The sequence below is a fragment of the Phytophthora cinnamomi genome (assembly GCF_018691715.1).
Source record: "Phytophthora cinnamomi strain GKB4 chromosome Unknown Contig1, whole genome shotgun sequence".
Classification (NCBI taxonomy): domain Eukaryota; phylum Oomycota; class Peronosporomycetes; order Peronosporales; family Peronosporaceae; genus Phytophthora; species Phytophthora cinnamomi.
In genome coordinates this window covers 1,200,470-1,227,841 of record NW_027150934.1, presented here as the reverse complement: position 1 = coordinate 1,227,841, position 27,372 = coordinate 1,200,470, and the positions used below count along the sequence as shown (strand labels likewise).

At 55.8% G+C, this 27,372-nt stretch overlaps 4 protein-coding genes across 4 annotated transcripts; 3 read left to right on the top strand and 1 right to left on the bottom strand.

The window, feature by feature from the left end:
- Positions 1–10,883: 10,883 nt before the first annotated feature.
- Positions 10,884–11,933, top strand: IUM83_06434 (putative Polyprotein; the record flags this gene model as incomplete). The annotated part of the gene is made up of 1 exon (XM_067930644.1): positions 10,884–11,933. One exon carries the CDS (start codon positions 10,884–10,886, stop codon positions 11,931–11,933), a length of 1,050 nt encoding a protein of 349 aa, XP_067800342.1.
- A 119-nt stretch (positions 11,934–12,052) lies between these two features.
- On the top strand, positions 12,053–16,954 carry IUM83_06433 (reverse transcriptase; the record flags this gene model as incomplete). Its single annotated transcript, XM_067930643.1, has 1 exon — positions 12,053–16,954. The coding sequence occupies one exon, from the start codon at positions 12,053–12,055 to the stop codon at positions 16,952–16,954; it is 4,902 nt and encodes a 1,633-aa protein (XP_067800489.1).
- Positions 16,955–20,676: 3,722 nt separating this feature from the next.
- IUM83_06432 (ankyrin-like protein) lies at positions 20,677–22,632 on the top strand (the record flags this gene model as incomplete). Its single annotated transcript, XM_067930642.1, has 1 exon — positions 20,677–22,632. One exon carries the CDS (start codon positions 20,677–20,679, stop codon positions 22,630–22,632), a length of 1,956 nt encoding a protein of 651 aa, XP_067800478.1.
- A 565-nt stretch (positions 22,633–23,197) lies between these two features.
- Positions 23,198–27,077, bottom strand: IUM83_06431 (Cell division control protein 6; the record flags this gene model as incomplete). Its single annotated transcript, XM_067930641.1, has 3 exons — positions 23,198–24,035; positions 24,105–24,295; positions 24,360–27,077. The coding sequence occupies 3 exons, from the start codon at positions 27,075–27,077 to the stop codon at positions 23,198–23,200; spliced, it is 3,747 nt and encodes a 1,248-aa protein (XP_067800490.1).
- Between the last annotated feature and the right edge of the window lie 295 nt (positions 27,078–27,372).

The following is a 27,372-nucleotide window of genomic DNA, read 5'->3' as shown; positions in this document are numbered from 1 at the left end:
CGGTCGCTCGCGATGATGACGAACCCCACGAGACCAACCAGCACCAAGAATCTTCTTCGGGTATAAAACGCTCGCGGGCGGTAGTGAAAAAGACAACATATTTTGTATTGCCAGATATTCTTAGGCCAAATGTGGTTAAATGCATCTCGTAATGTTGAGTCTGGATCTTGCTCTATCATTTTGCATGCATATATCTCGTGAGCCAGGGCCAAGGGCAAATCTGAGCTCAGAGCCCAATTCCTAGAGGAGGCGCGTTGGCTAAGGTTTGTTGGGATACACGCACAAGTGGCTACAGTCACTTGTTGTTCTAATAGACATGTGTCTTACAGTTGATTATATACTCCCTCACCTTGATCTAAGTTACACCAATGACTACATTTGAAGGTGGCCACACACACCAATGGTAGAAAGCAGCATCTTTCTACCAATTAGTGACGAACACGTCAACGGGGCTACACTAACCACCCGTTGGCAGGCCCCTGTCATAGATGATAATATATGCAGAAGGAATATCAATTTAGAACAATACAGTTCTCATTTTGACCGGAAATCGCTACTTGGTGTCTTTATTTGATTTAACTTATTCTCGTGGACTCGTGTATAATTAATTCCAGTTAAAGCTAACCTTGCCATTCATCTTACACGTTCGCGCACGTGTCAGCCGTTGTAGTGAACCGCAGTAGCCCTACTTTAGTTTAAGGCTACGACATGGTAAGATCGGCAGCTTTGTCCGATTTGCTTATCAGGTTGAAATAGATAACTTTTCAGTAGGTGTATTAAATACTTACTATACCTCTGTCCTGTCTAGCTATAAATAAGTTCGAGCAACGTGAACACTAAAATTTCACAAACGCAAATACCAAAGTGAATCCAGGCCCAAAGTCAGATTGGTTTCGTCAGAGGGAAATTACAGATTCGAGCACTATTCCGTAATAATTTCCGATTTGAGCGCCAAATGACAGCATCGGGCACCCCACAAATCAAGCACTCAGAGCAGTAACAGATCTGTCATGGTACTGCGCACCAGACAGCAACAAAACCACGCGGACAAGAGGGCATGCGTTATTTCGAAAGCACTATGCCGTACGGTTCTCAGAACCGACGGGATCCCGATCCCGAAACGGATGATATGTCGTGCGCGCGGCGACAAGCAAGAAGCTACAGCTCGTACTTGTGAGACGTGGTACAGGCGATTGAGCTCTCTTCTTGCACAATTTATAATCCTCAATCCGCGATCCGTCAAGACTTTCGAAGTAGACGGGGCCAATCCATTCCGACTCTCATTTCTGTCTCATCCTGATACAGAACTACTTCAACGAATAAACTAGCGTGTGGTTAGCGTTGCTGGTGCATTTATAAAATATACAAGTATCAATAATACGATGACCGATCTTGTTGACCTCAACGGCAACAACGAAAATGGAACTACCGCTGTAGCTATCGTCCCCTCCGAAGATGGCGACAATTGCGGGTAATTAATATATCAGATGTGAAACAGGAGTGCGATTCGAAAAGGTTCCAGTGCTTTCGAATCTTGGAATAGGTATAATTTGCGCTGTGAATGACGGAATACCTGCTTACATCGGAAACGTAAAGACTAATTGAAAGGGGTAGTCACGCCTAGTATTGATGGGGCCATCCGAGAACTAAAACAACAAGAGAGCGAATCACCCTTTGGGCTAAGTTGAAATGTCTTGTAATTTCTAATAAAGGTATATCCGAATACCTAGTCAAAACCGACTCCAATATGCGGGTGCGCTATCCACACCTTTTTCTCAAAACAAATTGTACCGATGGAGAACAGCTGGTTTCGTGGAATGCGTCAACTCGAAAGCTCTGAAGATCCGCGAAATGAACCCTTTCGACCTTGGTCAGTCTTTACCTGCGCGACTTGCTCTCATGCAAAGAGAGGTCGAGCCACGCTATGCAACAAGGCTCGCCGGGACAACGGCAACACGCTCACCTGCAACCAGATCTGGCACCAGACATGGAAGAATGGGACCACTCTCCCTGCTTCCCGGTAGCATAAGATCCGGTTTGTAAGCAAGCGTAGGCCCGAATTTAGTGATGACAGAGACAAGAAGTATCACACAAAACGAAAAAAAAGATGAACAGAGGGTAGAATTTTCCAGAATGATGATCGTTTTGTCGTACATCCACTGGCTCGTCGCTGTCATTTCCGAAACGGTTTTGCAAGGTGATCGCGATTAGAAGTTTTTCGGACAGATTTTGATCTGCCCATCACTTGAAATTAACCAACCATATTCCTTGGTTGATTCACGTGTCATCGAAATAGGCTTCAAACACCGTATATAGTACTGATTTCCCAGTATACATTAATTCATATAATAATCGTTGCCGATAATCCGTGATAATCTTCAGATTAAAAGGACTAAACACCCACCTGCAGGACAGCGCGCTTCCCAGTCGACAACTTGACTAAAGTCCATGTGCGGGTGACTCGAATAGCATCGCCCTCATTGAAGACTGCTAGCATCCACTTCGGTGCATCGGGAGGTGCCATGGCGTCTTGATATGACTGTGGGTCAATGCACATGCCGTGACGCGCTAAGTCCCAGAGGTTTTCTCTGTGTGTGACATTTTCGATCGCGACAAGAACGTTAGTTTGCTTCTGCTTCCGAGTGGCGTGGAGAATATGAATAACCTGAATTGTGTTACGTGCTTGTGATCCGATCAACGTTCGCAGCCAGCGTGCCGAGGGCGGAACATACGACGCTAAAAATGGCCACGTCCTTGCGGTGTTCACCGAGCCTAGGTCAAATTCCGAGATAAAACCCTCAAGAAGCACGATATCGTTAGGTGTGAACTTCCGCTCGACTGGGCGCTGATCGAAGAACACGAGATCTACTTCCGATGTTGTCGTACGCGTGTAGTAGTCAGATTCCAGTGTAGTGAAATTCTAGACGTACTAGATCTTGCGAAGCGGCTGACTTCGATCCATCCAACGTCACATGGAGCGATGCGATAACAACACCTCGCTGATAGTCGATAATCCTCCGGCCCTTTGTCGCTCAGTGTAGCCGATGAAGATTCCTCGCACCGACTTGTAGTCCAGCTTCTGTCGCCTTTAACTTGCTCGCCCTTGGGCCGCATTCTTGCTGGGCAAGTAGACATACGACTCGAATGGAGTAACTCTGGTTCCTGCCGAGATGGTGCGGTTGTACAAGTACACCATGACGAGTACGGCCGCTCCCCACACGTGTTTAGGTGCGTTGCCAGGGATCAGAATGGCGCGAACCTTGATAAATAGTATCCGAAAGCGGCTTTCTGTCATGCCGTTCCGCAGTGGATACGAATATAATCGGCGCTATGCACACTGCCGATGAACCAACATCGGATGAAGAGACAAAAAAAGACAGAACCCCAACCGAGAAGACCGCAGTATACAACGCTCGATTCAGATGGCAGAAATGGCGAAGGCGCGGACTGGGAGAGCGAGGACCTTACTGGAGAGGGAGGACCGCACTGCAGTATTGACGAGGACGGTCCACCACAGCAGGAACTTCTATTCTACTCATCGCTGTTGGCTGCGGTCGGGGGCGCCGAAGTTGCGGTTTACACTACCAACACACTGATGTTGGTAGTGTAAACCGCAACTTGCTAAAAGCCATGGGGATTCGGAGGTGGGAGTTGATCAATCAAGCGCCATATTGGTATCTTACGGAGTCCTATGAGCCGCAACCTGCTACGGCGATGGCAACTGAGTATCTTAGATTATATAACGGTGAATATGGACCAACGCCATATGCGCTGGGATCTTCTATTACACTTTATTCTATTTTGTGTGTTGCTGTCGATGCTCCCCTATCCTACTACTACGTATAAATCCCGGGATAACCTTCGGGGCCACTTGAGATTTTTTTTGTGGCGAAGTTCCCTTATCGTGGACCACACGTACTCACAGTATCGCAAACATGTACCAAGCATGTTTGATATGTAATGAGATTAGCAAGAGCATCCCCGCGACGGTGTTTTGACAGAGTGGGTGTCACTGGTAGATCACAACGAGGCCACCCCTTCAGGAACGCGCTCGAAGCTGCCGCCGACAGGGCATCGCCCGTTCAGAGTTATGACTGGGAGCCAGGTAACCATCACACCACCCGAAAGCGGCGGACTCGCGTGTTGAAAGTTTGTTCGCTCTTGAGGAGTTCTGATGATGTGAGGGGTGGGGGCGCGTTGATCTACCGCAGTGATTGCAAGCCCACAACTACATCGAAACAACCGAAAGCTTGGCAAGTGTTTCTCTGCGACAACACTCTGTGGAAGTACAACAACGTTTCGATTACCTGTTTGATATAGCACCGTGTATGGAAAAATGACACCTCTCTGTCGACGCTGGCCCGCAAGCGCAAGATCCGCACCCACACGCCTGCTCGAGACCGCATCGAGGGAACTGATGAGAAGGAGACTGTATCGTCAAGCGAAAACTCAAACGAAGGTGATGGCGTGAATGGGACAGAGACAGAAGGGCCTCACCCACTAAGTTGAGTGCGAGCGCGCGTTGCAGAGGATGAGGACTAAACATATGCTACCTCGACGGGCTTTGTTGATTTCAGAATACATCCTTCATACTACCAGCATCTGACTTCGCTTTTCATAACTTTGGTGGCAAGGTTTGTATGTAACGTAACCACCGTTTTGGAACGATTTGTCTTTGCATATACATATTTGGCGCTAATAGTTCGAGCTGAATGTTAACACGATATATGACGTGCCGGATAAGGAGGTGTAGGTTTATGATGCGCCTATCCAAAATACACGATACCAATATATATATATATAGTTTTGTATTGTAACCAATACCCGGATATACCAGTTGGTGGGGTGCAGACACGCTATCCGCGTTCAAGGGGTTAATAACATCCGCACTTTCATTTTATGACTTGGTGCAATAATAACAGTAACCAAGTGGACTTGGGCACATAGTTCAAGTGGCAAGAGCACCACTATTTTTGCGGATGGGCATGGGTTCGATTCCCACCGCGTCCATATTTATTACTCAATTAAATACAGATCATCATTGTCACCTTTTAGAAACTAATGTTTAGGTCCGTTTCCTAACCCTAACATTGAAAGCGCACATAGGTGTTCACTTAGGACAGGGGCGATACGGTATAGTGAAGTCGATAGAGCCTTTTGTTAGATGTTACTTGGGGGGGGGGGGGGGTAATTAACTACGATCTGCGCTGATTCATAAAGTTTTTTACGACCCAGGAGTCGTTACGATGATAACTCACCCCCTGTGGTTATATGTTGTAAAGAATCGTTCAATCGTTTGATGGTGCGATTTCCCCCGCGTTACCAAATACCCAACTATAATGTTAAAAAAAGGCGACCGCCCTCGGAAGCTCCAACGTCACCACCAGGTGCAGGGGCTGCTGCTCGCGTTCCATGTGGGGTGCGATCATCGCGCGAGATTGTGCCTAATGTTCGGGTTTCCCCCGTCAACGCTACCGCACGTTCTCAATGCCGGTGAAGATGCTTTGGCGGCGGCCCTCACCTGGTTCGCATCGGCTAGGATTGTGTGGGCATCCTTAGCCAGGCAGAAGAAGCTTGCTTTCCTTGTCGCCGCAAAGCTGCCACTCCTGCAGGTTACATGGGTGTTTTAGATGGTAACAAATACAGGGTATGTGGTGTGGCCAAACCCATTCATTAGGCTGATACTGTATTGTTAATGTGTACTATTGTTTAGATACAACAACCACCGGAATGCGACATTGAAAACGCTCATTACAATGAGTGGCTTTAAAACCTTCGCTACAGGCATATTGTGCTTTTCCGCTGACAGGGTGATAGTCTGGGCAAAGCACAACTGCCGGGGACCTTGGAACGACGCCGATACTAGTCTTGACTTTCGCCGGAGGCTAGCCTCGCTAGCACTCAATCGTTATTCACGGTACGATGTTGCTGCCGATAGCGCCTTCCCGTGTAGCTCCGAAATGACAGTCAACATAATAACTCTTTTGAAAGAAGGCGACTTGAACCGTCTGGTGCATTCGGTGCGTATAGTAGAGGAAACTTTGTCTGCAATCACATCGATTCGGCAAAGCGCAGAGTGGGGCATGGGCTGCATTGAGAAAGTATACCATCATTTGTGATGTCGCGGCCTTATGGCAAGAATAAGTGCCAGAAGCGTCTGGACTATTGGTTTCGAGTTACAAAATATCGCGTTCGAACAATTGGAAACAACGACATCCGCACCGCATTCGTATATGCACGGGACGACAATAGACATGCAAATTGGTATTAACCATACATATAAAGCCTTGCGCACATCTCGTTTACAGCAGCAATTTATCCCTGAACTACCTACTACTTTTTTGGGATGGATGCAATCTACAATATCAGTGTACATGACATTGACACGCCTCAGCTCGATCTTGTTCCATCCTGGCCTCGAATTGGCGGCGATTTTCGGCCAGGACTGGTGCCTCTTGTCGTTGTACATCTTCGCACAGCAATCTAGCCTCTCCTCTTTCATGTCGGCGACTAGCCTCAGCAGCTGCAGCTTCATCTCTGCGAACTTGATCGTGATTTGCGTGATCTCTTTTCTGTCCGGTGCTCCATCATTTCAGACCCGAAGGAGGCCTGCACAACCTCCGCTCTCTTTAGTTCTTCTTCGATCGAATCCATGCGTTGTTTGGTTCGGACTCGCTTTACAATAGCGTACTTGGTGGCCAACGGTCTTTTCGACAGAGAGCGTTTCGGTTTGTTGCCCCCCCCCTCACATACACCGGACACAAGTCCAACCATTTCGTCGAAGCTGTCACGGAGTACGCAAAGTTCCCGACTGCCGAGTCTATCATTTCTAGTCGATGACGTCTGAGTTCCTCCGCTTCCAGCGTGGCGCGTTCAGAGTTACGCGTTATAACGCGCCCATCAGGGCTGGCTACTGACGGTAATGGCAGGCGTTGTCGGTTTCGGAGTCGCCCAACAGATAATGTTCTGCGTGGGAGGTGTTGTACGGTCTACTTCGGTCAACGGGATCGTGCCGCCGTTGTTGACTGTGGTAGCCGCGCCCCTGGGGTGCAACGGACCCTCGATGTCGCCACCTCCACCTCCACTTAGTTGAGTTGAGTCGGACGCGTCTGGCGTTTGCGGCTGAACGTTCTCCTAGCCGTCGTTGTCGAGGTCAGCAGCGAGAGCTACCAGCACGGGACCAGACTGGGTGGACACGGCTCCAAGCACTAAGTGATTGACGCCTGGCTGTTGACTATCCGTAGGCGTACGCTGTGCGTACTGGCTGATGTTGTCTAGGTTCGTCTCCAACTAATTGTTTTCTTTGGATTCCGCACCTGAATCGAAAGCGTAGTCGACGTCATTTTCGTTGAGAGAATCAGTATCGCCGCCCCGCACGTCCGTCGCTTCAGAACCTGTTCTGGCTTTGCTTAGATCCGCTTCGTTCGCTCCCCCGATGTCGCTGAGGAGAAGACGGTCATCCACCCCACTGTCACGTCCGTCATGGGAGGTGAGATCGCCACCTTTCTTCTCGATTGCAACCTGAAACTTGTGTGTTAGCAGGATAACTCGCGTCTTTTGTGCTATTTCATCACCTTAATTTCCTGTCGGCTTCGGTTTACCGTAGAGGCTCCTGGACGTGCGCCTCAGCAAGTCGTAGTCGCGCATTGTCCACTTCTCTTTCTTTGAGGCATTATACTCCACTCCCACACATTCCGTCCCATCGGTCTGTATTTAGCAACAATATCGCAGAGTAGAAGACGCTGCTTCACACTATAATTATGGTAGCCTACGCGGGGTCTTCTCTAATCCTGCACAAGTACAACGACAGGAGTTAGAACATGCGTAAGCGAGACGATCTACTGCCCGGCAAATGGACGCCCATGTTTTCCGCTGCGTCTTGGGCTCGGCTTCTCGAAGAGGGAGTGAACGCATCGACACGGAGCTCTTCTTCGCTACTAGGGAAGGCACTTAGCATAGTCAATGTACGTGCTTGAACTTTGTACGTGAAAGCAAGATCCACTTACTCAAGCTATACGCAACTTACAGATATTCTGGCTCCTTACTAGCATGTAGTAAGTCCTACCGCAGCTCACAAATCTTCCATACTAACGGGGAGGTCTTGCAAATCGAGGTGTTGGCACCCTGTAGTGGGCCTACTTTGGCTCACTACATGCGCTACGTGTATGAGGAAGCGGTAGATTAGTTTTAATTAGAATAAAGTATACTTGAGTCCTCAAGTATAATTTAAACTAAATAAAGAAACCGAACTAATTAGATTAAGGTAAAATGAGAACTGTATTGTTTGTAAATTGATCTTCCTCCTCAATATGCTAAAAAAAATTATCATCTATGAAAGGGGTTGACACCCCAACATGCATGTTTCTAATTGGTAGAAAGCTGCTGCTTTCTGCAATAAGATCTTTGGGTATATGTGGACCACTCATTGTTGTGGCCTACTTCAACGTATCCATTGGTGTGACTTACACCAATGTGAGAAAGTATCCAAAAATTTTAACAGATATTTTATCTGTTAATAACACAAGTGGCTTGTAGCCACTTGTGCGTGTAACCCCGTTACACACCCCGATCATCAACAGCGGCATACAAACCACAACTTGTCTCCATACGAGAATGTAATTTCCTCGCCAGGTACACGTCGCGAACCGTGATAGCTACGACGGTGAGTCGTTGCCCGGTCTGGACTTCGTGAAACTCTGAGCACGCATTGCACACGCGATTCATGAAGCGATGCATGCCACCATCCTCGAGAGCGTCGATACCAACGGCCCGTCGTGCGCGTGCGATGATGCATTCGGTAGCCGTCATTGACCGGACCATTCTTCCACGGGGGCCCGAACACGTCGAGGTGACCCAAGAATTCGCCGATAGCTTCTCCGGCAGAAATGAGTGACGTAGCTATTAGCCATCGCATACCCATACGCACGATGCGTGCTATTGCCAGACAGCGACTCTGGTAGAGAGCATTTCCGCATTCACCACCAAATGAGCAGTTGTAATCTGTGCTGAAACGACTGTTTCTAGCATTAAGACAAGTGCTGGTGTTGCATCGATACTCGCACGCGCAATCCAGACCCCTTCTCATACCAGATCAGACAGCAGGAAACTTCCAGTGTCTTGGATTCAACTGTGCCACGACGAACTTCACACCAACCGGCCACGGGTCTGATTGCATTCTTCTTGATGATCTTCCGATGCAGTTATACCGACGAATGAGAAACTTGGTGGACGTGATTGCGAAAAACGTGAGCGAACGTCGTTCTATAGGAAGAGGTGAACGAATACGGTTCCGCGCGTCAGAGCCGTCGCTGTTCGACTTGAAGACTCCCTGTTCGCTGACGACTTCACCGAACAGGGAGGTGCGGCGTCACGCCACTGCAATGGAGAGAATTTGAAAGCCTTCTGAGTCGAAGCGCAACTCGGACTATCCGTTTGAGATTTCGGAGAATACACAGCTGGTGAACCAGTATTAGACTGTGTTGATGATCCTGAGGGGGCTGGATCGGTTTCCGTTCTCTGGATGGACGCATCACTCTTGGCGCTGTGCACATCGTCTTCCCCTTCCGGTGAGAATGTGAAATCATCAAGCAGGGAGATCTGCATGATCACGGCTTCGTCGTCTTCACGATCGACTGGGTAATCTTGGTAATCTTGACAGTCATCGTCTTCGTCACCGTCACCGAGATATCCCCCGCCCGGCCAGCACTGTCGCTAGGAGACGCGACTTTCGCGCCTTGATTCAATAGCGTCGACACACGGGTTGAGTTGCGGATAGCAAGGTGACGTCAAGATCCTTGACGCGGCATGGACCGTGACGGGAGTCGCAGCACGCGTAGACACGAGCACTCTGTGCTTTTTCAGGGATGTGGAGCTTGCGTGTGCTATATCGGTGGTGCCGTGGGCGCTAGTTGAGGGGCGTCCCTTCTTATTGCTGTGGGGCCTGTTGTACAGCCGTAGAGAATTTCGCTTAGACGAACAGGGCGTCGGTAGTAAATGACATTCAGGCGGATACATACGCTCGAGTGGTGGACATAACGAGGGGCTCACACGACGCCTCCAGTTTCGAAATGAGTAGCAAGCGTGTGAAGGCGCGCAATTTTCGCGCCTCGGGCCTTTCAAGATCGCACACCTTCGATTTGAACGGTATCTCTAAATTGCGGGCATGTTTGAACCCATACTTTGTCTTAGATGTTTTCCGGCGTAGTTGCAAGATGAGGGGGGATTATTCGATTTGTTTGGTCGAACAAATTTTTAATTCACGAGACAATTCACTTATCTAGTAAAAAAAAAACGTAGGAATACTGGCAGCCAATGTAGGTTCACTTTCTATTGATTGATACATTGTTAATTGTGTAGGGGCGTTGCGAGACCGCTTTTGGTCAGCTTCCCAAGCAAGGCGTAGTGTGATCCCGGGAGATAACTCGGATACCCGGCGCTACCGAGTCGAAGCAAGAAGCAGCAAGTTCTGCATTCCTACTCTAAACACATGTTCTGCTGCCTGCTCTAGCATGTCGACTTTTGCGGGGCATTATCTCTGCAAGGCTGTATCGCTAATGCGTTGTATCAGATTGTTCAGTTCGAAAACGTTTTGCGCATTAACTCACGAGGCCGGTCATGCGTGCCGATTCAGTGTAGTGGTGGGTATATCTTTGCTGCATCTCCAAACCACCAAAGCTGTGACAGGCTACTGTCACACGGGTGCCACCGCGAGTGCGCGGTGGCCAATCACAGTCCCGTATAGGTTTAATGGTTGGGACGGTCTCGAGTGCCGCGACAGTCCCAACTCTCAATCAGAGTCTTATTTCCTACGCGCCTGTGCAAGTCGGTAGCGGCCTCAAGCCCGTTACACCTGGTAGCACTTTGTGATCCGTCCAACGACCAAGATGAACGACACGTCGATGAACGACGCGTCCACCCTCGGAGGGGCGACCGGCATGTCGCTTGAACACGCCAGCTTTCCTCATCTGTCGCTGTTCGAGTGGGAGGCACTGCACAGACTCGCTGCAGTGTCAGGTGACGGTGTCGTCAAGACACTACTGACTGCCGGCACGGAACAACAACAACGCCTGGCTGCCCAGGAGTTCATGGCACGTGAGCTCGCTGACCTTCGTCAGCGTGCGACGACTCTCACGTCGACCAAGAACAAGACCGACATCGTCAAGCTCGATGTCTCCACGTACAGCGGTGAAGGCAAGGGCCGCCTTCACCTGAACCGCTGGTTCTGCGAGGTGGACATTGCGATTGAAGCTCGGCAGCTGTCTACCGAGCTCGCGCGCACTCGCTTTCTCCTGTCCAAGCTGGCAGGAAATGCAAAAGAATGGGCGCTCGGCAAACTCGTCGCCGACGCCTCCTGCTTCCCGACTATGGCATCCATGAAGGCAGACCTGCGACTCGCCTTCGAGCCGCCCCAAGATGAGAGCGTCCAGCGATCAACCTTCTTGTCGTTGAAGCAAGGACACATGTCCATGCTCGAGTACATCCAGCGCGCGCGGCACCTCGTGTCGTGCATCACATCGCATCCAGTGGACATGGCTACACAAGTCCATGTCTTCATATCCGGCATGAACGCTGGCTACCAGCGTTTCTACCTGACTCGGAAGACTCCATCGACACTGGAAGAGGCCTTCGCTGTTGCGCTACGCGAAGACTACAGTGTGACGGCGTCGCAGGCATTCGACGTCTCTCGGGACCCGGCGCCTGAGCCGGAGCCGATGGAGGTGGATGCGATTCAGCATTACGGTGGACGCCGGGGGCCGACGTCATCGTCTCGAGCAACACCATCGCCATCGACGCGCAGTCCGCGTCCGATGCTGTGCTTCCGCTGTGGTAAACCGGGACACCGCGCGGCCGTGTGCCGCGCGCCGTCGCCCATGCAGGCGAACGTCACAATCGCGAACGACGTCGCCGCTCCAAAAAACGGCGACAACCAGTAGGTGTGGGGCGCCCTACTGGTCGTGGAAGGAGCGATGGTTCTCTGGTGGCCGAACCTCCTCCTAGCCCTTCCGTGCTTCATGCACGACTATTTGCCACCACATCCGGCAGTGACTCAAGATTGATCGTGCTCAGTATCCACGTTGACAACGCGAAGCGCCCGCTTCGCGCACTGCTGGACTCGGGCGCGACGAACAACTTCGTTCGCGCCGAGAGTCTGTCGGTGTTACCGGCAGACATGAACATTCGTGAAGGACCTGGAGACATGATCGTGAAGTACGCTGATGGGAAGCCGCGGCGGACGCCCCGACGCTCCACGACCTTCGCGTACGAGTTCGATGGGTTCCGTAGTTCCGATGAGTTCTTGGTGATCGAGTTGAGCGGCTCGTTCGACTGCGTCTTCGGCATCCCGTGGCTTGCCCGCCACCAGCCTGAGATCAACTGGTTGACTGGCACAGTCCGACCCCGAGACATCGATGTGAATGCAGTGTTGGCGTTCCTGTGCGGAACGCCTAACCAGTGGCCGCACGTTGCCGTCATGGACTCCGACTCCATGGCCCATGCTGCACCTGAAGTGGGCGATGGCCCTTCGTGTGCGGTGTGCGAGCACGCAACTTGCGCTGGTCTTGAGCAGGAGTCTCAAGACGTGTCTGGCGTGGTTGAGCATGGGTTCCCACGTCCGGATGAGCAGTGGCTCTCCAGTGGTGAAGAGCAAGAGAATGTGGTTGAGCGTGGCCTCCCACGCGCGGTCGAGCATGTGTTCCCGCGAGTGGTCGAGCAGGAGCTCCCTGAAGGAGATGTGGTTGAGCGTGGCCTCCCACGCGCGGTCGAGCGTGAGTTCCCGCGAGTGGTCGAGCGGGAGCTCCCTGATGAAGTTGACGCGGTCGTGTACGGCGACGCACGTCCAGGCGCCGATGTCGTGTCCCGGCGCCCCAGTTCAGCGACCATGATCGAGCGTGGGCTCTCATCGGCAGCCTCAGATGACACTCTGCGTCCGGTTCGCCGTCGCGGCCGTCGCAAACCACCCCGCCCTCGTGCGCCATCGGCGGTCCCGATCGAGACTGAGTCTGAGGTGATCTCAGTCCTGGTGGGGGACGACGCGGAGACGCCTCTGCGAATACGTGACGTCGAGGCCGCACGTCCTCCGTGCGACGCCGCCGAGATCACTCGGCTGCCTGGGCTCTCGTGGAAACACTTCCTCCGCGACTTGAAGAAGGGCCAGATCGAGCAAGTGTGCATGGTCGTCGCCGAAGACACTGAGTCCATCGCGGTCGTCGACGCCAGCGCGTCGGACCCAGCTTCCCACGCGAGGATGCGCCCGAAAGGGGCTGAGCCGAAGAGTGCACGCCAAGCACGCTACGCAGCTCAATCGTTGCCGGCACTTGAAGCAGCCGGCAACCCTGTCGCCCCGCTTGTGCGTGAGTTCATGGAGATCTTCCCGGACAAGGTCCCAGCCACTCTTCCACCCGACCACGGAGTTCGGCACGAGATCGACCTCGTGCCTGGTGCGAAATACTGTGTGACGCGACAGTGGCCGCTTCCCCGCGACCAAGTCGAGGCCATCGACGCCTTCTTTGAGAGTCGCCGACAAGCCGGCCACGTGCGAGAGAGCCTGTCCCCACACTCCAGCCCGACGTTTTGCGTGAAGAAAGCAACCGGCGGATGGCGGATCGTCCACGCCTTCAACAAGCTCAACGACGCCACTATTCCGGCGCAGACGCCGATCCCGAGGAAGGACATGGTACTGGACACCATGTCTGGCAGCACCAAGTACAGTGCCATTGATCTGATGGATGGTTTCTATCAGATCTTGATGCGCGAAGCTGACGTGCCGCTGACAGCGGTCAGCACGCCTAGCGGGATGTTGTGGGAATGGCTTGTGATGCCACAGGGACTCCAGAATGCACCCGCCACCTTCAATCGCATGGTGTCCAACTTGCTTCGGCCGTACCGAGACTTCGCGCCTAGTTACTTCGACGACATCTTCATTCACAGCCGTGCCGAGGGCGGCATGACGGACGTCGAGGTACATCTCCAACACCTGCGGAAGGTGTTGGAGGTGACGCGGAAGAACAAGCTGTACGCCAACTTGAAGAAGTGTATCTTCTGCGCCCCCGAGATTCCTGTGCTCGGGAGCTACGTCAGCAAGGATGGTGTCCGTGCTGACCCCGAGAAGATCGAGGCCATCTGTGCGTGGCCTACACCACAGGACCAGAAGCAGCTCCGACAGTGGCTGGGTCTCGCGACGTACCTCCACCACTACTCGAAGAATTTTGCGTTGACCATCCGTCCGCTGTCCCAGCTGCTCAAGGCCGACGCCACGTGGTCGTGGTGTCCCGATCACCAAGCTGCCTTCGACGCGGTGAAGGCGGGCTTGTCCACCGCGCCTGTCCTGATGCTGCCCGACCATTCGAAGCCTTTCCACGTGGTATGCGACGCAAGCGACTTCGCAATAGGTTGCGCCCTAATGCAGTTTGATGATGAGGGACGCGAACGTGTGGTGAGTTACCAGTCGCGTCAGCTGAAGCCGGCGGAGCGAAACTACCCTGTACACGACAAGGAGCTGCTAGCCATGCGCTGCGCACTCATCAAGTTCCGCGTGTATCTGTTGGGCGAACAGACCTTCGCTATCTACACAGATCATGCGTCGCTGCGGACAGCGACGAAGAGCCCCCACTTGTCCCAGCGCATGGCGCGCTGGCTCTCGTTGTTCTCCGAATACAACTTCGTCGTACACTACAAGCCGGGCAAGACCAACATCCTCGCCGACGCGCTCTCACGTCGGCCAGACTACGTGCAGTCGGGTCGCCACGCTGTTGGCGACGAGGATGACGACGAGTGTGCTGTGTGCGTCGCGGAAGAAGTCGCTGCGGTCGAGGTTGCAGCGACCAGCCCGCTTCATGACCTGATAACGGCCGCGTACGAGGAGGACGCGGCGTGCTCCGAGATGATCAAGTACCTTAGAGATCCATCAGCAGTGGCGCGGCGCCGCTTATCCCCACGCAGCCGCGCCCGCATCGATCGCTACGGACTGGATGGAGCCCTTCTGACCTACTGCGTCGATCGCTCGGACCCGCCACGCATCGTCGTCCCGCTGGACGACGATCTTCGAGCTCGGCTAATCCACGAGTTTCATGACACGCCCAGCGGCGGCCACCTCGGACGCGAGAAGACATTCGCGTCGCTGTCCCGGGACTTCTACTGGCCGCATATGTACAAGTGGGTACGGAAGTGGGTACGCTCCTGCGAAGCGTGCCAGCGTGTCAAGCCGTCCCCGTCAAAGCAGGCTCCGCTTCGACCTTTGCCCGTGGCAGCGGAACCGTGGTCTTCGGTGAGTATGGACTTCGTCTTTGGGCTGCCTCGGGATCCGCAAGGCCGCACTGGTGTTCTCGTCTTTGTTGACCGACTCAGCAAAATGGTGCATGTTGCTCCGGTCGCCGCCTCCGTCACCGCGCAACAGTCCGCGGCGATCTTCCTCGACATCGTTTACCGACATCACGGTCTTCCGGTCTCGATTGTGTCAGATCGAGATCCCCGCTTCACCGCCGCCTTCTGGACTGAGTTGTTCAAGTTGATGGGAACGCGGTTGGCGATGTCTACCGCGTCGCATCCAGAGACGGACGGCCAGACTGAACGCGCGAACTGGGTCATCGAGGATGTGCTGAGGAGCTTCGCCACGTCATTCAAGTCATGGAGCTCCTTCTTGCCCATGGTCGAATTCGCCATCAACAATGCCGAACACGCATCGACGGGGCTCACCCCGTTCTACATCAACTACGGACGACATCCGCGTGTTCCAGCGCTCCTCGGTGTGGAGCGCTCGATAGATCTCGATGGGCCAGCCGACGACGGCACAGCAGTTTCCGACAACACTGGTCGTGAGAACACTCACGATGTTGACTCCGCACGAGTGAACGGAGTCACCACACGACATGGAGCTCGGGTTGCAGCAAGAGGGATGCGGACGCGTGCCGCCACGAGGGCGACACCATCGGATATCGCAGCGTGGACGAGTCGAACGTTGATCGATCCAAGTCAGCGTCGTCGCGCAATCGGGTATCAAGACACGCCGGGCGCGGTGGAAGTCGCCGCGCCTTCCCCCGCAAACTTCGACCCCAATCCGGAGTCGCAGCCACGCGATGCAGCGGCCGTCAACGAGTTCCTGCAGCGGCGCCACTCAGTGGTTCGCTATGTCCGCGATGCGATCGCGACTGCGGTCGATCGCCAAAAGGAGAATGCAGATCGTCGAGGCCGCAAGAACATGGAGAGATTTGCCGTGGGCGACCGCGTGTTATTGTCCACGTCCGGTATTCAACCCACTTTAGTGACGAACTTGGGCGCGAACAAGCTCGCGCCACGCTTTATTGGACCATTCACGGTGTTGAAGGTATTAGGTGATGCCTATACGTTGCAACTACCTACGGCTTTACGGCTACACCCTACCTTTTACGTTGGTCGGCTGCGGCGCTACCACCCAGCGACTATCCCCAACGACGCTGATAATCACCGGCGCTACCACCCAGCGACTATCCCCAACGACGCTGATACTCACCGGCGCTCCCGCGGTGATCACCCAGATAATGCGCCGTCTCCTGTTGGCGCACCCGGTGACGCAGCTCCTGATTCTCGCGCTCCAGCTGGTCCAGTCGCCGCGCCAAACGATCGAGACGCTGCGCGGTCGCAGCGTCCTGCCAGCGACTATGCTCCGTTTGAACGTGATGGTCCGGCCCCGCTTGTGGATAGTGCGGGCAATGTTCGTCACATCGTGGAGGCGATCCTCCGACACGACGATAGCCGCGCTGCTCCTCAACTTGATCATCGGGGTCGCGGCGCGCGGCTCCGCGACGGAACAGTTCCTGCGCATCGCCAGTATCTTGTGCGGTGGCTGGGGCCGATGCCGGATAGTTGGGAGCCACGCGCGGTCCTCCTGGCGGATGTACCGGACTGCGTGGCGGCGTACGAGGCAAGCCTTGAATCTGCGGCAAGTCCTCCACACGGCGCGGCGCACGTCCGCCGCGCCTAGCGGCGTCAAGCGCAGCACAATATCGTCCAATCACAATGCGCTCGGATTCGGAGTACGGCGTATCTTCGAGGTATCCGATCCACTCGATGGTACTGGGTCGCCGGCCATGCCGGCGACACGATTGACACGGCCATGCCGCGCAAGACCCGCCCTAGATTTTTACATACATGCATGTCCACCCTTGAGAGGAGGATGGTGTGACAGGCTACTGTCACACGGGTGCCACCGCGAGTGCGCGGTGGCCAATCACAGTCCCGTATAGGTTTAATGGTTGGGACGGTCTCGAGTGCCGCGACAGTCCCAACACTCAATCAGAGTCTTATTTCCTACGCGCCTGTGCAAGTCGGTAGCGGCCTCAAGCCCGTTACAAAAGCTGCCACGGTAATACGCGGAGAAGCCTCGTATTGAGTGCTTGGGGGGGCAAATTTGAGACTGAGCTTGAAATGAAGCTGTGAATGATCTAGAACTACAGCAAGGTAACGCCAGAGAGCTAGACTAACATATGTACAATCTTGTCTAAGCCATCATTTGAGGAGCTGCTGGAACTTCATCCACGAGTTGTGACTCGCGACAGTGAACAGGTTGGATGCGTGCGGAGGTTATGGTTAACCGCAGCGTTGAAATTAACTGTTTACCATGACAAAAACTGCCATGCGCCGTACGCTCCAACCTTGGGGAACTCGAAAGTTTCAGGAAGCATGTGAAACTTGTCACCATAATAGTGAGCTGTCGTAGTTGATTCTCCTGGTACTTGTGATTCCGCCATGGTATGCCGTGCGTGAGCCAGCCCAGCACGCACTATTAGGCTCTCAATAGTAGTTTCAAGTAAATCTGAGGTAATGTTACCTGATGCGGCCCCCTTTTGAGTGAGACCTCGGGCCTACGAAACACCAGCCACACCATTCAAAATGGCTTTGCATACAAATCCGAGACAAATCGGTTGGCACCACCGATATAACTATCTCGAGTCGGCCGCCAAAATTTCTACGATCTCATCCAAAGTCTTATACTCTGCCTACGTTTCACCGACAATCAGTTTTATCACTCCGTTTAATGACTGGTTTGATCTCCTCTGCCCCTGATGATTAAAACAATTTACTAATATTTTGGAAGGCATCCATTTTTATTGCTTGATCCGACACTTTTTGATCGGATCAACAATTCTAATGCGACTCTAAAGCATCAATGTGATTAAACTAGTAGCTAAATTGCTCTATACATGTACCCAAAGGTCGCGTAACAGCAACCATTTGGGGGGGGGCATTAAACGCTTCGGTAATTTAAATAAATTACCGTTTAAACTGATCAAATGGTTTTATATGGGTTTTGGACGGCGCCCAATAAAAGCTAAATAAACTACAGTACTGTAGGTGCTGCCCATTTTTGTGCATTGGACCTGGTTGAAGTGGCTTATGAAGCACATGGCTATTAAAATACTTAAGTTCAGTGGTTCGTGCCAAAATAGAGTCAGGATCCGGTTTCTATTGCAGGGCGGCGTCGCAAGCCATTCTTGACCAACAGCGCGTCCAGCGACGTCTCCAAGCGCATCGATGCGATGCCCACGGCGTCGGCCCGCCGATCGAGTGCGACGCGATGACCACGCAGCCTGCCGTACATGGCTGTCGGGCTGGATTGTCGATACGACACCCTCTCTGCACCGCGCCCCGGTGCAGGTAGCTAATGGCTCCGGTGCCACGCTCTGCGCCCGATCAGGCGCGGGCGGCTCCGGCCAGTGACCGGCTCGCCAGGCTCCGCCTCGCCGGCGAGCGCTCTGCAGTCTGCAGTGCAGAGCCTGCGGGGTCTGTACGAGGCTGGTCTGAGCTGGGACACGATCACGGCCGCCATGTCCGTCAACGTGGAGCGTCTGCCGTCGGGGCGAGCGCTGATGTAGCGAGTGCGGGCCAGCGCGATCGAGCACCGAGCCCTGAACGCAGTGGCGCGACAAGACCCGGGGGCAGTGGATAGATCAGACGGGCGCCGACTCGACTAACCCGTGAGCGCAAGACCGACATGAGATGGCTGCTTCAGCCTTGGCGAAGCCTCACCGTAACGAGATTAGGCCCGCTCCACGAATCGTGAAGCGCGGCCGCGACCCTGTCGGCGTCTAAGCGAGCGAGCGAACAACGGTCGAGATGCGGGCAATGACCCGCAGAGTGGAGCGGCGTCCCGGTCCAGCTGGAACGACGAGCGCTTCGTCGCTGCTGCGCTCTGGCCGCCACCCCGGACAGCGGGTGTCTTGAGTCAGGAGGAAGTCGGCAACGAGGGTCCCCGTCAGGCTGCGGCAGGCACGGTCGCGGATGATTTATCGCGGCTGCAAGAGCCCTCGCGCTTCGACGGCGTAGCTGGCAGCGCACCTAGCATCTGCGCCTCGCATATTTTGCCGCTACCCAGCACGCACACACGCTGAACCGGCCGCGCTCGGGGTGTCATCCTTTCAGATATTGGCGATGTCGCCACCGGCCGCCGCGCTTGCTCCATCTCGGCACTGCGCAGTTGCTGCTGCGACTGTCCTCGGCCCCGCTGGACCGCTCCCTCGCGACGCGCGGTGCAGTCATATTCCCCTCCCTACGCGGCGGCATCCTTCCGTTCGCCCCTGAAAAAATCAGCGGCAGCAGGTTTTCTGCATATCGGAGCCCAAGAAGGCCATCCATCCTCCGCTCGTCGACAGCTTGAAGTCGCGGCATCCCCGTTCGTGTTCGCGAGAGAGCACGACGGACAAGCCCAAGCCTGCCTGCAGCCTACTGCGGTGACCGAGAGCGCGGCGCGGAGCGACAAGAGGACGAGGAGAGCCTATCCTCCCGCTTTCTCCGACTTCGCGCCGGCCGGCACCGCTCGGCCACTTGCACGCAAACTGCCGAGCAGCCTGCATGGCACTGCCAGTTGGGGCAGTTCAGCAGCACATACCCTGCAGCAACAGCCGGCCCGGCCTAAAACGCCCACAGCAGCAGCGCTCTCTGCAGTGAGGCCAGCGGGGCCCGAGCCCCGGCGCCAGTCCGCCCAGCCTATCTATGCGGCACCGAGGCCACTGCAACTTGCAAGTCGAGTCGAGCCCTCCGCATCGACGACTGTAGTAGCTTAGCAGCGGCTGTGCTGGGGGTGGCGGCCTCGATAATGGCCACAGCGGGCCGTGTGGCCGTATCGACTGGCACCGCTCGCTCCGTTGCGGTGGCGGATTCACGCGGCAACTGGCCACGGTAGACAGGCGTGGGCGCCATAGTGAAGCCCAGTGCGCGGTGGTCAGCGTGGCGGATCCCCTTTCCAAAATAAAGGTGATCCGCGCCCGGGCTGTGCACTGCGCGAGCGCCAAGATACACGCGCTGCTGCTGGTAACAATGGGCGCTAATAGCGCCTCGAGGCTCGCCGTCGCGGCAACCTGCGCGCTCGAGTACGAGTACGAGCATCGTAGCCGCCTTTCAAGCTGCGAGTCGAGCCTCTCTCCCTCCTTCAAACACACTTCAGCTTCAGCGCCTGCAGGCCGCACTCTCTGCGCACATGCGCGTTCTCGGCCGAGTCCAGACCGCATACTGAAACCAAACGCCAAAAAAAATCCGACCTCCCGCCCGATACAACAGTGCGGCGCTGGCGTAAGCTTCAGCGGCTTCGCACTTCGCAATTTCCCAGGCCGCAGCTCCGAGTCGCACGCTCTCGTCTGCGTGTGCTGTGTCCCAATACAGCAGCAGCTCCTTCCTTCCTCCGCCACTTGCAGTATAGTCAGTCAGTTCATGCAGCTCCAGCTCGTGTCCTGCGACGACCTCGAGGCCGCGCAGTCGAAGCTGCGGCCCAAGCGCGACTTCGAGTCGGCCGCCAGCGTGCTCAACGCCCCGCGGCGCGCCGAGCTCTCGCGCCAGCGCCACTGCGTGGACTTCGAGCACCAGACCATCGAGCTGCGCCAGGCCTTCCGCACGGCGCCCGAGCCCGTGACGCTCGAGTCTCCGCCGCGCCACGCGAGCCCGAGCTCCATCCTGCGCACGCGGGCCACGTCGGCCAGCCTCCCGCCCGCCGCGCTGGGCCTCGAGCGCAGCGCGGCCAGCAGCGAGAGCAGCGACGCCACCAAGGACAAGGCCAAGAAGAAGAAGAAGGTCTCGTTCCTGCAGACCGAGCCCGAGCAGGAGCTCGAGCAGGGCGTCGCGGCCAGCCCCCGCGGCCAGTGCAGCTGCCAGAGCCTGCAGCCCTCGGGCGACGTCAAGGACATGCCGTCCCCGATCCACGCGGCCTGCAGGAGACGGGAGCTGCAGGCGCTCAAGCACCTGCTCAGCTTCTACTTCGGCGCGGACCTGATCAAGCTCGTCAACTCGAGCTGCGCGTGCGGCCGCACGCCGCTGGAAGTGGCCTGCGAAACGGGCGACGCCCGCATTGTCAAGCTGCTGCTCAAGCGCCACGCGGACCCGAACGGAGCCGGCAGCGCCACGCCCGGCGCAAAGCAGACGCTGTCGAGCCACATCCGCAACCACAGGAGACGCAGCGTGGACCCGATGCTGACGCGCAAGCGGAGACAGCGGACTTGTCTCGGCATCGCCTGCAAGAACCGCAAGACGGACATCTTGGAGATGCTCATGCAGTACGGCGCGCGCATTGACGAGGAAGCGCTGGTGGTGGCAGCTAGTCGCGGCCACGAGGATGTGGTCCGCACGTTGGTAGGCTTCGCGAACGCAGACGCGAAGAAGAAGGCCAGCCCGGTGCACCAGCTTTTCCACAAGAAAGGGGCAGAGGCGAATGAACGCACGTACGTCCCGTTGATATCTAGCTCCACGCTGCAGAAGGCGTGCTCAGCAGCGGCGGCCGAACACACCGAGCTGATCCGTGTGCTGCTGGGCGACGGCAAGAATGCCACCTCCAGACAGAGCGTCGTGAAGTGCGCGTTCGACGCCGTGAACCTGCCCGACTACCGACTGTTGAAGTGCCTGGCCAAGACGTACGAGACCCGACTATTGCTGGATGCGCGCGACAAGACCTCACAGAGTTCGCTGCTGCATGCGGCAGTGAAGAACGGCAGTGCCAAGACGGTGCTACTGCTGATCAAGATGGGCGCCGACGTGCGTGCACAGGACGGCAGCGGCATCCCGCCGCTCTACTTGGCCTGTGCTCGCGGCCAAGAGGTCGTGGTGCAGACTCTATTGGAGAAGGGCGCCAAGTGCACGGCTGTCGGCCCAAGTGGCGAGACGCCGCTGCACATTGCGGCCCAGGAGAACCAACTGGCCTGCGTGAAGCTGCTGCTCGAGGTCGGTAAGGTGCCGGTGGACGACGTGACCCACGATCGCTGCACGGCACTTCACCTCGCGTCTCAGCGTGGCAACACGGCGGTGGCCGCCTGCCTGCTGGACCACGGAGCTAACGTGGACGCCATGACGGTGGGCAACGAGTCGCCGCTTCTCAAGGCCAGCCGCATGAGCCAATTCCAGACCGTGAAGCTGCTGCTGTCGCGCAACGCGAGCACGCAGCCCGTGCTGACGTCGAGCACATCGGAGCAGAAGATGGCGGTCGCTGGCAGTGAATCGTTCGCGTCGTCGTCGTCGAACTCGCCCGGTTCGGCGGCGCAGATTTCGCGGAGCCGCTCGTGGTCATCGTCCGGCAACGGCTCGCAGCGGAAGAGCAGCAAGAGCAGCGAACGCATTTTCATCGCCAAGTCCAACACGCACACATCGCTCAAGCACTGGCTGCGCTCCGTGCTGAACAACTAAGGCAGACGGGCATCTTCCCCCACGCGAACGCAGCGTGAGGGGCAGCCGCGTGCGTCAAGTTATGAATCAGGCTTCCAAGCAACAAGCAACCAAGTCGGAACCACCCACAGTATATTATTCCCCGGCAGTCCGCTCAACGAAGAAGGCCGTGTATCGATACTAGATATGTAGATCCACTAATTTACCACAATTTTGATTATTACCCTCGTCTCGACAATGCATTGTGGTCAACTTCACCTTCGGCACCACCACCATCAACGTCAATCGAAGTGAAGCCATGACGAACAACGATGTGGATCCGGATGCAGTGTAGAGTCATGTGAGCTGTATCCTGCCGCTGCTCATGCGAGCTGGAGGGATCCATGAATCTGCATGTCTCCAACTCGTACCGCTGAATCATGGACAGGCGTTGGGATTCACAAGTTGGAAGCATCTTCATTGAACACTTCAACGAGCAAAGCTTAGTATATTACGAGGCAACTTTAACATCAGGTCTTTGTAAATACCCCAGCGAGGACGTGGCTGTGTATCTGCCGCCACGACATCTACCACGGACGCCGAGCGCTTATACGAGCCGCGAGAAGAACGGGTCCTTGCGGAAGCTCTGCAGAAGCTCACTGGTGCTGAACTGCAGCTTGACGAGCTGCTTCCGCAGCTCCGCTTCCGCGATGAGGCCCTCTTCACCTAGCGTGTCCAGCGCTGTCCTGAAGTCGCGCTCCGCCAGCGGCTTGAAGACGCCCGCGTCCTTGCTCACCTCACAGTAGCACGAGTACAGCTCGTCCGCGCTGAGGAGCGGCGTGGCCTCGCTCCCGTTAGCGGCCGCCCGGTTGGCCGTCACGATAAGCAGCCGAGTTGAGGCGAAGAGAATCATCTGCAGGTTGCGCGGCAGCGACCGGATCGCCATCGCACTCTTGGACTCCAAGGCATGCTTGATGATACGCAGCGTGTCGGTGAGAGGCAGCGGGCGCGCCAACTCCTTATCGTCCAACGGGTTTTCGGAGTTCTCCTTGTCCGCTTGCTCTAGCTTGTGCTGCAGAACACGACGGCACGTGTCCACCGCGAGTCTGATGTCGCCGGTGGTCGACGCGATTTTGCGAGCGAGGAAGGAGATGCCGTGCACGCTGACCATCTTCGGCGCCTCCGTCGATCCGCCGAGGCGATCAATCAGAATCTGCTCGATGGTCTGGTGCTTGTACGGCTCAAAGATGACAACGCGCGGCGAGCAATCCGGCAACCGCTGCTGGAGCAACGGCAGGTGCCGCTCTGTGAAGTCCACTTGGTTAGCAATGCCAACAAGAATGAAACTGTGAGAAGACCGGTGTGCCAGCTCGAAAAGCCGACACAGGTCGTTTTCGATGCCGTTGTTCTTCAAGAGAATATCAATCTCGTCCAAGATCAGGATCCTGCTCAACACATTTCGTCAATAACCACACTCAAATATCTAGCTAGCATCAAAACAAATAGCAGCGTACATAGTCCGAGAGCTCTTGAGCTGGCGATTCGTTGCCCGCTCAATGGCCTCAAAAGCTTCGTTTTCACTTGAAAAGGACTTTTTCGTGAAAGTCTTGGCAAGCTTGGTGAAGAGAGTGGATGCGTCGGCAAGAGCCATCGCGTTGATGTGGGCACGGACGGGTTCTTTATCGGCTTGGTCGGGGCAGCATTCCTACACAAACAAAGTGAGTAAGTTCACACGACTTTGTCAAGTAAGAACGTGATGCGACGCTTACCCGGTAGAGCTCATTGATGTCGGCTTCCGAAGACTTCAGCAGCGCTGTCTTGCCACACCCCGGTGCGCCGGAGATGTACATACTGGTCTTCTCCTTCTCTTCGAAGCAATCACGGAAGAAAGCACGAATTTCACCGAACTCCTTCTCACGGTGACGGAAGTTGGCAGGGATGTAAGCCGATGTCAGCTTCTGAATCGCACCCAACAGCATCGAGTGTGGCGAGTCCTCCTTTGCAGGCTCCATCGTTACGTCATTGTCGGTGCGTTCAACACGCTGGACCGGTTTCTCCTTCCTCGCAACATTCGGCGAAGGCGTGAAGCTGTTGGCAAGGTTGCGTAGAGGCTGACGCCCGTTTCCATTGCTCACATTCTCTTTTCCCTTGACTCCAGCAGCATCGGGGGAAATGGTGTCACCCATGTCTTCATCATCAGAGCTGATGTAGTACACGTTAGTCGATCGCTTCTCAGTCGGGGTTCGGAAGAGCGAAGCGTCTTTGTACTTCTTGTTTCCTTGTCGCGGGGCAGGGGTTTTCTCCTCGCGCTTTCGTTTTTGGACAGGGGTAGCTGTGTCAACGTCGCTGTCGTCCAAATCTTCGTCGCTCGAGTCCATGGCGGCCTGAGATCTCACACGAGCTGCCGTCTTATCCCAGATGCCACTGGTCTGCAGATATTCGATCAGCAAGGTCTTGCCCTGGAAGTAGTCCGTTCCTGCCACACCATCCTTGATGGTATCGCAGTGGGGTTTGAAGTAGTCACACTCGATACTGCCCCAGCGGTAGTGCCAGCCGTCCTCCTCCGAAAGAACACGCCAAATCTCGCCAAACTTCACCTCGGCGAGAGTGGTTTGAGACGACAGGCCCGAAGCACCACGAGCCTTCGACTTGGAGCGAGCACGGCGGAACCGACTCACAGACTTAGAACGAGGCGGCTCCACCTTCTTCGCTGTAACCTTCTTCGGTGCGGACTTCTTCGACTGCGGCTTCGGGGTGGGCCGCGAACGAGCATTGGCCTTAGCCGGTTGAGTATTGCGGACGCTGTCTTCCTCACCTTCACTGTCGCTATCGCCCATGTAATACCTAATGTGCTCTTCCTCCAGCTTTACGCGGATGTGCGAATACAGACCACTTTCTTCGAGGTGCACTTCGAGTTCCTCGCGGCCTCGGAAGTAGTCCTCGTTGGGCTTTAAAGACTTTGCGTCTTTTGTCTTGCAGTACGGCTGGTAGTAGTTCCACTGAAGACCCCCGTTTTTCCAGTACCATCCGCGATTCTTCAGCTCATTCTCAATCTTGCCGAAGGCCATCTTGAAAGGAGGGATGACCAGCTTCGGCTTGCTTGTCTGCATCTGCTTTACGACCGGTTTGGATTGCTTAGAAGGCGCCTTGGTGACAGCCTTCGAGGGTTGCGGCTTCGGTGCAGACTTGCTGGAGGGAGCAGCGAGCTTTTTAGCAGGAGCACTCTTCTTAGCAGGCGCACTCTTCTTAGCAGGCGCTTTCTTCACGGGGACCTCCACTTCCTCCTCACTCTGGTTGTCTTCCTCGTCGTCGCTCTCGTCTTCGCCGGACTCTTCGTCGACAACTTGACTCAGCTCTTCGCTCTCCGACTCGGACTGTTGAGGCTCCTCCGCCTCAGCCTCGGACAGCTCGGATTCCTCCATCTCGACATCGGCGTCCTGCACCGTGTCGGCTGTGTCTTCTCCCTCGGAAGAAGAGCTGATCAGGCCGCACTCTTGCAGGTATTTGGCCACAGCCTGGGCCTTGGAGCGGAAGATGGTGACGTTGGGCACCCACTGGTCGAAGGGCATGTCCTTCTTCTTGTACAGGGTCTCGGTCGTGGTGGCCATGCTCTCCCAGCCGCTGGCGGCCGCCATGGGCCAGATGAACTCGGTCATCTCGGAGAAGTCCTTGCTGCCGTTGGCCTCGTCGGCCGCCGCCTTGACCCACTCGGTCAGGAAGCCCGCGCAGGCCTTCTCGAGCGAGTCGAAGAGGTTGACGTTGGGCACGAAGTCGAAGAAGCTGGTGCCCGGCATCTTGTACAGCACCTGGCCGTCGCCCTGGGTCATGGTCTCCCAGCCCGCCTCGAGCATCTGCTGCCAGCACTTGGCCACCATGGCCGTCATCTCGGGCGTCTTGAGCAGCCTGGCCACGTCGCGCCTCCTCCTGTCCTCCTGCGAGGGCTTGTGGGCCTTGACGGGCGTCGTGGAGGGCGACGCGACGAGCTCGCGGGCCACCTCGGCCCGGCCCGTCCTGTGGGCCTTCTTGGCCATGGTCAGCAGCGTCACGAACAGCTCGCCGGCCTGCTCGTCCGTCTGCACGTCGCGCGCGAACGCCTCGGCCTCGTCGCAGGCGCGGCGGAAGCAGGCGTTGCTCTGCGCACGCGCGGCCACGTCCGCGGGCACCTGGAGCTGCGCGCAGAGCGCGGGGAAGTCGTCGGCCGCGGCCCAGGCGGCCAGCGCCAGGTCGTCCTCGTGCGCCACGCACAGCTGCAGGTTGGGCGCCGAGCCGGCCGCGCCCACGTGGCAGGCGCGAGGGCCCACGCCGAAGAAGTACAGCACGCGGTCCTCGTCGTCCAGCGCCGGCTTGGCGTTGCGCAGCGCCCACACGTCGTGCGTGTGCGCCACGGCGCCCGAGTAGCTCTTGTACACGCAGGCGGGCCACCAGACGGGCATGCTGCGCAGCTTGGCCCAGCACAGCGCGGCGCGCGCGTCGTGGGAAGGCGCCATGGGGGCGATCGGTGCTGCTGTAGCTGCTAGGCTCGAGGCTCGAGGCTCGAGGCTCGAGGCTTGCGGCTTGAGGCTCGGAGGGCTCGCCCTGGTAATTGCGGAATGGCTCGAGGGCGGCCAGGAGCTTTTGAACCTTTGGCGGGAAAACCGGAGTATACGCGGCCGGATGTGCGTTTGAATATCCAAGGTATAGTATACGCGGCTTTCGCGCCAAAACGTTTTGGCCAATGAAGGAGGAGCGCACAGTTGTTTCAGGGACGGACAGTGACAGCTCGTATGAAGACGACGTCCCGGA